The following is an 11,016-nucleotide window of genomic DNA, read 5'->3' on the forward strand; positions in this document are numbered from 1 at the left end:
TCCTTCAATTCCAAATCATTTCAAGCTCAATTTTAAAATCAAGTAACATTTTCTTTTTTCAGAGGATAAACCTACATGCATGTGAAATACTGAAGTTGAGTCAAAGTCAGAACGCACGTGCTACGTGATCGAGGGCAAACCTCTTTATCCCACAACTCTTTTTTGAGCATTCAAGGAAGGGTTAAACTGAGTGGCTTTGAAGAGTGTTCAACCTGAAATCAATGGTAATTAAAGTTTTTGGTGGGTGAGGAAGGTTTCCACGGCGCTTGGTCCCACTAAAGTCTGTGTCAGGCATTTTGCGTGTTTGAAGGATGAAAACGTGTTCAAGTTGTGACAGCCTTGTTAAAAAAATTTTTTTTTAAATGGCACTTTGTACGTGGTCGCCCACATTTTTCGCACATTGATATTGCAGGTTTTTTAAATCTGCACACTGGGGTACTGCTATTTAGTCCCCAGTGTATTTACTCTGACCCGTAAAATATGGTACAATTAAATAACTATTAAGAGGCATATTTATCTTTTTAGACAGGCCATATTGTAAGGTACAGGAAATACATCAATGGCATGTAAATATGTAAACATCACATCAAGAATGCAGGGCATAATACCCGATCCACGGGGCTGCCAAAGAAAACATGGCTTCAGGCCTCCATGCGTAGCCTGCCTGCTGCAGTTTTTTAACCAGAGGCTTAACCCGTCATATCAACCCTTTTTGACTGGAAAGAACATGACTTTTAAATATTTAATAAGTCATGCCAGAGTAGGCCTTGTCATTGTGGGAGTAGGATGCACACCTCGTATTTCATGCTTTAATGCTTTAACACACTTATCAGTTTTTTTCTCAGAATGCGTGCAGATTGCTATTTAGTGCCATGCCCAAGTCGCACTAGGGTAATCAACTAAAATGAAATGGGGCGTCATCTCGCCCCAAGCAAATGCACAGCTAATTTTGCCTCATTGGCAGTAATATATCCATCTATAATAATCAATTCTAATCAAAGTACTCCTTGTCTTCCAATTTATGTCGCTTTTCTCCAACTCTTTATTGCAAATCCACACGCAAAGTGTATATGCCATTTTTCAAGTTTCTACTGTTCCAACTGTGTCATCCGACCTTTTGCAAGAACATGACTGAAGCATAATTCATTTCAGGCAACGTTTATTCAATAACAAATACCCAATGCATTTCGGGCTCAGCGCCCTTCTTCGGGGGTCACTGCCATTTGATGTTAAAAACCAACCGACATCCCTGTTTCTGTCGTCTCAATTGAGGGCGCTGAGCCCGAAATGCATTGGGTATTTGTTATTGAATAAACGCTGCCTGAAATGAATTATGCTTCAGTCATGTTCTTGCAAAAGGTCGGATGACACAGTTGGAACAGTAGAAACTTGAAAAATGGCATATACACTTTGCGTGTGGATTTGCAATAAAGAGTTGGAGAAAAGAGACATAAATTGGAAGACAAGGAGTACTTTGATTAGAATTGATTATTATAGATGGATATATTACTGCCAATGAGGCAAAATTAGCTGTGCATTTGCTTGGGGCGAGATGACGCCCCATTTCATTTTAGTTAGAGTAGGCCTTGTAGCATACAAGATAGGGTGCCCAGTACTTAAACGTGGAACATATAATAATTTCACATTGCCATGTCCTTATAGCGACTAGCCCCAGAAGCTATTTTTACTGTACCGGGCTGTAGTTGATCCTAAGAAAAATTTAAGTGCAATTAAAAAAAAAAAAAAAAAAAAATTTTAACATTGGTTTGGGATAAACTACAGAAATGAACTGCTGCTGTTTTTTCTCATTTTTTTTTTAAAGGAAAGTAGTGTTTAAAATGTTGGTCTTTGCCTGCCTGAAGCTCTAGGCTAATTAAGCTTAGCCTTCAGTCAGCTGTCTCCATCAGTACTTTGCCCTTAAAGGGGTGTAAAAACGGATCCCAGAGCAGAAACAATGGCTCAGGTATTTTGCAGACAACCTGCATAGGAGGTCTGGGACTCGTCCTTTTTCAGGAAGGGCAGTTGATAAGGGCTCAGGAACGAAATGAACTTGAAAGGGAGGAGGGTGAGGCCTGCCCATTTGCACGAAGTTCCTTGATCCCAGGGTACAGCATTGCCAACTTCATACTAGCCCATTGGGATGGGGGAATGGTCCCGTTACTAGCTTAGTATGGTCAAAGAGGAAAGGACTCTTTCCTTGAAATATCCCTGGCTGGGACACCACCGCCTCCAAGGACTCATGGGTCCTACCATGTTGAATTTACTCCACAACAGTGCACTGTGGGATACTTTGCGTTAGGGCATACTGGATGTTCTGTGAACGTGGGAAGGTCTGCACTCAGGAGCTTTTTTTCTCTTTTCTTAGCGAGTGTCTAGGAGTCACCCACTGGCTAGCGAACATTACGAAAGTGGCACCTAACCCCCTGCTCATCAATACACAAAGATCTGTGGGTGAACAAGAAGAGGACTGGGCCTGCTGTCTGTGACCTTTGCGGAGATCTGAAAGGCAGGGATTTCTCCAACTTAGCAAACACAAGGAGATGATGGACGGAGCGCTGAAACTTTTCAGACACTCACCCCCAGTCACAGATCTGGGTTGAATCCATCATCGTTCTTTAGCTCACTTCGCCACCACAGTTCAGACACAGCTATATGCAAATCAGTCTTGACACTGTGCCTCATGGGAACAGTCCAGACCGAAATGCCAAGCCATGTCTTCCCTGGACCGGAAACAAGCATCCTGGGACCGATTTCAGGCTAACAGCCCTCATCAGCCAGGCTAGCTTGAATCCAGTGGCAAAGTGAGCAAGGGACCCAACTTATCACAGGATTGAGAAGTGAACACAAAGCATCAGTTGACTGATCTGTATGGCTCAAGGACACAACAAACTGCAAGAGTTCTTTTTCCTGGAATGACCAACTGACTAATAGCAACTAGTCCAGGACTGAATGAAGCCTACTGGTGGCCTCTACTGGAATAAGTCCTGGTCCCTAGCTGCTGGCCCAGAGGTCGTTGAAGCCTTAGAAGAGACCAAGAGGAAATGCTCCATAAAATCTGAAAAGTTGGAACTCAAACGTTTTGACCTTCGGACACTGCAGGAAAGGTATTCAATTTTGAGAGTACTTTGTCGGATACAATTTCAGGCTTGCCCCACTAGAGGTTTCTGAGTTCCATTAAAAATAAATAAAGAACAAAAGGCCAATGGGAGATAGCTAAGCCTCATGTTGATGTTATTTATTTTAATAGTCAGAGTATGAAGGTAAGCAAAGGGTGACCATTAATGTGAACGGAAGCCAATTCCGAACATCTGTAGTGAACTACAAAAGGCGGAGGAAACAGCAGAGATAAGTCTGTATAGTAGCTGAATACTCAAGTCAAATGCTTGGCGCTGCCTAACCTGGAGGTTCTCTTAGACACTCAAGTCCAAAACAAGCCAAGCGTTCAGGGAGCCATTGTTGCTTAGCGACAAATGCTGATCATGTAACATATAGAGTCAGGTTTGAATCCCAACTTCCGCTCTAGAAATCTGGCAAATCTCCCTGTCAAACAACACATAACAGTCTGTTGTGAGGCACTTGCATGTCCGTTGGCATGGCTCATGCTATGTGAAACTGTCAAAAATGTAAATGTGGATTTTGCCTGTTCCCCACACACTAATCTCCTCTTCAAAGAAAGAATGGCCTTTGATGTTAACAATAGATACCTGTTAGACCCGGGATCCCTGGTTGGCTGAGGTAGGTACCTTAGGTCAAATAGGGGCCCGCGTTTCTACGTCAGCGAAAGGAAGGTCACCTTCTGAGATAGCCCCCGCTCACCCCCTTGGTAGCTTGGCACGAGCAGCCAGGCTGATCTTCAAGGCAAATGTGTAAAGTATTTGCAACCACGCTCACAGCAACCCAATGATGACACCACAAATAGACTCCACACAAGTTTTATAAAAACGAGTATAAATTTTATATAAAAAGATATTACGATAAGACCACATGATATAAATCCAACATATGAGTATGTGTACTATTTCTCCTGGCCGGTTGTTAGGCCAGCCAGTCCTTATCAGTTTTGGCGAGATTAATGAGCGCTTCTAAACATTCCACTGTAATCCTAATACCATGTTATGCAGTTTGTAATGCTAGAATCAGGCACTTTTGCAATGTAACAATAGTGCAATGCGTAATACAAAAATCAGGCACTTTGCAATGTAAAAATAATGCAATGCTTAACGCAGCAATCAGGCACTTTGCAATGTAAGAATAATGCAATGCGTAACACAACCACCAGGTACGCCGTTATGCAGAAATAAGGCAATGTGTAATACGCTAATCAGGTACTCTGTTATGCAGAAATGATGCAATGTGTAATATGACAATCCAGTACTCCGTTATGCAGGAATAAGATAATGCGTAATACGCTCCAGCACCGATCATGGTGCCTTAGACGGTCTCTCCGCCACTCCTGACTCGCAGTCAGCCTTTGTCAACAGTTGCCGCCAACACGGGTATGGTGTAACAAAAAGTGAAGCTCCGCACTCCGGTCCCGGTACTGCCACTCCTTTGGCAATACAGGGCGCGATACGAGCCAAAGCAGAGACTCACACTGTCAGAACGAGCGATAGGCTGAGAGCGCCTCCCTCCGAGCCCGCACCCCACCCCAAGAGTCGACACACACGTTATCTGGGGGGCACGAACCCACTCTCCTCTCGTCGTCCAGCGGCTTGGGCCTTCGATACAATCTTTGTGAATTGGCAACGGCGGGCTCGGGCAGGCGGCTCAGCTCCTCCGGGGCTGCCGGTCCCGGCTGCTACTGCTACTAAGATCTCAGGCTGCCACAGGGCACACGCACACAGCGTCGCTGAGAATTCCTTAAGCTTCGGGTGCACGATCACCGGGCACTCCATACGAAGGTCTCAGGCTACACGAAGATCACGCGAACAGCGTCGCTGAGACTTACTTTAACTCCAGGTGCACGTTAACAAGGCAATCCTCACAAAGGTCTCACGCTGCACAAAGCACACAGCGTCGATGAGACTCACTTGGACTCCGTGTGCACGATAACAAGGCAATCCTCACAAAGGTCTCACGTTGCACAAAACACACGCACACAGCGTTGATGAGACTCACTAGGATTCCGGTACACACAATAACTGGACAATCCTCACAAAGGGTTCAGGCTGCAAAAAGCACACGCACACAGCGTCGCTGATCCTTGCTTGGACTCCAGGTGCCCACGATCACAGGGCACACTTTACGTGGGTCTCAGGCTGCAACAAGCACATGCACACAGCGCAGCTGAGACTCTCCTGGAAACTTTTGTGTTCCTGAGTTTCCGCAATAGGGAGCCAGCTCACCTCAGGCCCCTGGGGATAAGTTACTTCAGAACAGAGCACAGCAAAGTCCTTTCAAGAAGGGGGACACAGCACACAGCAAAGTCCCTTTGGCCTTTTCTTGGTTAAAACAGCAAACTGCAGGCCTGCCTCAGAACACACAGAAAGGGTCAGTCCTTTCCTTGAGTCTCTTCAGTTGTTTCTTCCTTTGCAAAGGTTCCTCTTGACCACGAAGTAGCTCCAGTCTTGTTCAATCTTGATCAAGCCATTCTCCAAAGTTCAGGGGCTTCAGGTCTCATAGTTATACCCCTCAATGGCTTTGAAGTCTTTGTGTTCATGGGGGCACTGACCCCTGTTCAAACCAGTTCTGGGTGCCTCTCTGCCAGTGACACCTTCCTTTGATTAGTGGGGGGCTGGATTCTCAATCACTCAGCAGGAGATGGGTCAATTGTTTTATAGCAGCAACCCAGGCCTCTTCACCTCTAGGGGCTACTCCTCCCCCTACACTCCTAATGCAGGTCAGCCTGTTGCTGTCTCACCTCCTCCCCTGGGTTAAGACATTCCCCAGAACCTATCACTTTCAAATCCAGACAGTCAATCCACAACCAGGCAAAGATACACAGAAATGTTAGAGCACAAAAACCCAGCCACTTCTAAAAGAGTGGCTTATAAAACACACAATGCAAAAACCACCTTCATAAAAAGTTGTGTTATTACATTGTGAGTTCAGGCATACTAAACTTTACCTCTCCATCTTAAACCTTTGGGAAGATAGGCTGGAAAACATATTACACAGCCTTCCCATTCTATTCTATGAGCAAGATGGTGTTTCAACAGAGAATAACGAAATGGAGATTATTTCCCTGTAAGGACATAGTACACACCTTAGTGCATGCCCTAGCTTTCACATGCATTGCACCCTGCCCAGGGGGTACCCTGGACCTACCATAGGGGTGTCTGATGTGCATAGAAAGGGAAGGGTAAGGCCTGGCAAGTGGGTGCACTTGTCAGAACAACATGGCAGTTTAACAAACTGCGCGCAGGCACAGCAATGGCAAGCCTGAGTTCCATTTTTAAGGCTACTTGTGTGGGTGGCACAATTAGTACTGCAGGCCCACTAGTAGCATTTGCATTACCAGCCCTGGCACACATAGTGCACTTTACTAGTAAGGCAAATGTACTAATCATGGACAACCAATGACCTTTATACAGGGAGCACTTGCACTTTGACACAGTTTAGCAGTGGCAAAGTGTCCAAAGCATCTAAGTTGGCAACACCATGTCAGAAAAAAGGTCTAGAAAGCAAAAAGTTTAGGTAACTTTAGCCTAAAAGGGCCAAGTAATATAATTTCCAACTAGTGGCTGAATTCCCAGCATGAAAGTGAAAAATCTAGCCTCAAACTTGGCTTCCCTGCTTGACCAAATTGTGTAATTGTAGGCAAACACTTTATTTCACCAGACTCGTTTTTATTCCTCATCACATCAGAGCGCCTTCAAATACACAAGTTCAAGATGTGTGCTGTACAGAAAAAGTCTTGTGTTTGATTTAATTACCTATAGTGTTGTTCCATATACAATAAGAATCATGGCCACACATATGGTACACATGACAACTGACTTGCATCCTAGTTCAGTAACAGCATCGTCGTCAGGGCGATCGGATGAATGTTTCAGTGTGTTTACAATAGATTACTTTTCATAAATACTAATCTATGCAGAGCTATAATCCGATGTTCTAATTTGAAACTCTCTTACGAGTTAAAGCAACATGTTTTTTTTTTATTTTGAGGGCACCTAACCGTTTTCTTACATGATGTTTGGTGCATGATTTGCATGTCAAATATTTTTAGGGCTCGGCTCGTGTACGGGATCTTAGAGCCAGAGCCGATCCGTGGCTCAGCTCTCACTCCTATTTTGTTGGATCGCCCACCTCTACACATCTGTGAGAGGTCTCTTTTCAGAGAAGGTCAAATATTATGAGGCAAAAATACAAGCGTTAAATGTTATTATAATGCACGGGCCATTTACATGCATGCACGCAAAGAAATGTAAGTGGCTTGGATTCCCGCGCCTGCTGGGCTGACACATGGGAGAATGGTTGGTGGATGGGGTTTCCTACCTGTAACTTTTCACCAGCTCTATTAGAGGCAGCGGGAGGGCAGTAGAGGTGCTGTGGAACCTACCTTTAAAATTCTTGATGATTAGTTTCCTGGAGCCCCCTGAGACTGCAGCTTTCGCTGCTGCCAGGGAACCGCCGCTGCCCTTTGTCAGCCCGTTGGTGTGGCCGGCCGCGGAGGGTGAGAAGCCGACTTTTCTAGGTGCCTGCTGCTCCTCTTCCGCCATGGCTGCCCCGTTAGTAGCGGGGTGGATGCCTGGGCCGGAGACCCTGTCTCGAGAAGTTAATGTTATCTAGGTAGATAAATGATGAAGGAAAGTCACACAGTGCTCGACACGAAAGAGGTTTTGGCACTTTGATGCAGCCACGGGTGCACGGACACTCTCAACTCTCTCCTGCCAGAAACGCGGAGAGTACGGTAGTACGCCGGTGCTGACTCCTCCCGTTGCCGCGGCGCACTCACACCGGGCAAGATGGCCTCTGCCGGCCGCCTCCCCCTCCACAGAGCATCTCGGGAGAGGCGGCCCTATTCAAACAGAACCAGGACACACGGCGCACCGGTAAGAGAAGAGGAACCTGATATTCAGGATACTACTGTGGCGGTGCTGCTCTCATACATGTGTTCTTGTGTACGCATTCGAGGCTGCCACTGAGGCTTTCATGCTTCCGCTGTCAAACGGCCCACACCGGATAAGGCGAGTGCTGGAGCCAGGGGAGCTCGTTCACGTGCCCTCACTAAACGGCAGTAAGAGGCACACATGGATAATAATAACATCAACAACTGCCTTCGACGTCACTTCACATGGGAGGCGACAGCAGCCGTCTAGTCTGGATCACCAGATAAGATTCGAGCAAGCCGGGAGGAGGACGCGCTCGCACAGTAGTCGACACAGAGGATGGACTATGGTAACAAGGCTGAACTGTACAAGGCAGCCTCGAGCCCCAATTAAGTGCTGTTAACCTGGCGGCCATTTTGAGCTGTTGGTTATCCTCCAATTAGTTCCGTTTCACCCATTTGCGTTCAAGCAACCATACATGCCTATTACAGACCCAGTTCATGCCGGACACTCCCTAATTTGTTAAATTAATAATTACTTTACTTTATCTGTCTTCCGCCTAAAATTGCATCCGCTTCAATAGATGTCAATAGGGAAAATACATTAAACGTTTTTTTCTTCAAAATCTACCGCTTTAAAGTACTAAAATGTTGGCATGTATGTGCATGAACGATTACACTGGTACATCTATGGCTAACTCAATCAAAAAACATTTGTAAAAACGCATGGTGGCTTAGACCTGCGTTTAGAGCGAAAAGACCTATACCACACAAAACCACCTTAAGTATTAACCGAAGTCAAACTGCAAGGTTTTTAGATCTCTTTTAAAAATGGCAACTGACTGTGCCCTTCAGAAATTAAGCGCAAGCATGTGCCATAGCTTGTCCGTAAGTACCATAAAGGCTCTTATCTCCACGTCAGGCCTGTTGCAGCGCAAACGTGGTATAGATTTTCTGTACGCTTACTCTCCTTACAATACCCGTACTGGGCCCTCTACGATTAGAGAATCTGAGCATTTCCATTTACAAATGAGCTAATGATCCTCTGATGAATCTTTCTCTGCTGATAGGAGGGGTGCAAATTAGGGAGACCAAAGACCAAGTTAGCTGTCCAATGAGGACCATAAATTGACAGGTAACTTACATATTTGAAATCAGATTTAAGTACACCACTCTCAAAATCATGCTGTAGGAATAAAGAATTTGCAATAGGAAGACCCAACCTCCTAAAGAAATTAATTCGGACCAGAATTACGCAAAGCAAAAGTTCTGCTACGGCCACACACAATGCAAGAAGCAGAACTTGATATTCCGTAAAATCTGGCTGATTCTCCCTACAACACATTTAAACTATTGGAAAATAGCACAGTATCAATGGAAGAACCAATAAGACTCAATAATAGATTCAGATAGATAAATTAATTTGGTTATTGTATTAGAAATTCAAAATTCATGGCATTAAACAGTCTTTTAAGTAAATAGTTAAATTTATCACAGCTTGCAATATAAAGCCAAACATTTAGGCCCAGCTTCAAACAATGATTATTGCATAAATCAATTTACAGAGTCCCCGAGTCCCACTACCATCAAAGGCAGAATGATAGTCCATTTATCTATCTGCTCACAATCCTAAGGAAAAGGGAAAAAGGTTCAGATGTAAAGTCCACTAAGTGTGAGTCGATTATATGGGACAAAAGAAGTAAAGAAAATGAAATAGCTCAGCAAAGAAGGGTTCCAACGCATCAGCTACTGACTGTAATATTTGCCAAACAGTTCAAAAGTAAAAAGCCAAAGAAAATAGGCTTACATTTATCAAAAATTGATCAGCATAGTCTTCTGGTCTAATGGTGCTCATCAATAGGCAAAAATCAAATACGGTTGCCCCTCCTTCGGGCATTCTTTGTATAAAGTCTCTGTAAGGGTCCTAGTGATGTAGCATCAAACCACGGTCAGAAGATTGTCACCTAGGACATTTGCAACTACAAGATGATTTCCCATGTTAGTCATGAGAAACAAGAGGTTTAAAGTCCCCATAGGCCTAACAACGGTGAAATAGAATAGAAAGTATCAGTTTGTAGTAACAACTGAAATCCTGTTCCCACTGGAACAATTCACTGCGAACATTGAGGAAACATTTAGGAATGTTGAATGTTACACATATACTGAACAAGTAAGGCAACAGTTTACTAGTTGCAAAATAACCATTGTAGTAGGCCTAGGAATAGGTCAGTATTAGGGAAAGAGCACATTTGAAAAAGGCCTCAAATTGGCATAACCGTTTGAAATTAAATAAACTATAAACCTATATTAATTATAATGCAATACAATCATTTCATATTGAAAAAAAAGTATAACATCAAGTATTATCACATAAAAATGATTAAAAATAACATACTACCACCATTTTTCTCAACTTTCACATGAATATATAATTTTCTAAGTTCTTATTACAAAAATCATTTTTTGCCTTTTTATAAACTATAGAATCTCTAATATTATCAGTTTACATTTCAAGTTCCTAACTGGTATTTTTACACATTTGCACCGACTTTTCTATATGGTGCATTCTAATAGAAAACAATAGAAACACTAAGCCACTTTATTAATAGCACATTATTATTTTATCAGCAAATGCCAATAAACAAAATTTTCATAAGTATTCTCATTAGTGCTACTCATTTCTATGTATTAGTATTGTTTTGTATATGTTTCTTCATCTTTTATTTCAAAGTACACTTTTACAGTGCTTCTGCTACACTTGTCTCAGTTTTGTGCGTTACTGTGTCTAACGTGTGCAAGGCACACTTTCAGCTTTTCGTGTCTTAAATCAGTAAATGTATTGTGCATTATGATTTTTTAAATCTTGCATCATCATGCCCCCTCTGATGGCGAATCCAGCTGTCACTTAAATACCACATCAGATCTCGTCACAGATTATGGGTTTGTTGTCTTTAACCTTTTCCTTCTACTCTCTTCCAACGTTTTTATTTCGTCATAACATTTACATTGTTCATCCTCCATTT

The 11,016-nt window shown here is 43.4% G+C and overlaps 1 protein-coding gene across 1 annotated transcript in view; it reads right to left on the bottom strand.

The window, feature by feature from the left end:
- Positions 1–7,900, bottom strand: part of CUL4A (cullin 4A) — a 408,579-nt gene extending 400,679 nt beyond the window's left edge. Inside the window, exon 1 of the mRNA XM_085622501.1 lies at positions 7,505–7,900. Coding sequence (XP_085478627.1) covers positions 7,505–7,664 — 160 coding nt within the window. The 5' untranslated portion in view covers positions 7,665–7,900. The remainder of the gene's footprint in view (positions 1–7,504) is intronic.
- Between the last annotated feature and the right edge of the window lie 3,116 nt (positions 7,901–11,016).

Source organism: Triturus cristatus, chromosome 8 (assembly GCF_964204655.1).
Source record: "Triturus cristatus chromosome 8, aTriCri1.1, whole genome shotgun sequence".
Taxonomy (NCBI): domain Eukaryota; kingdom Metazoa; phylum Chordata; class Amphibia; order Caudata; family Salamandridae; genus Triturus; species Triturus cristatus.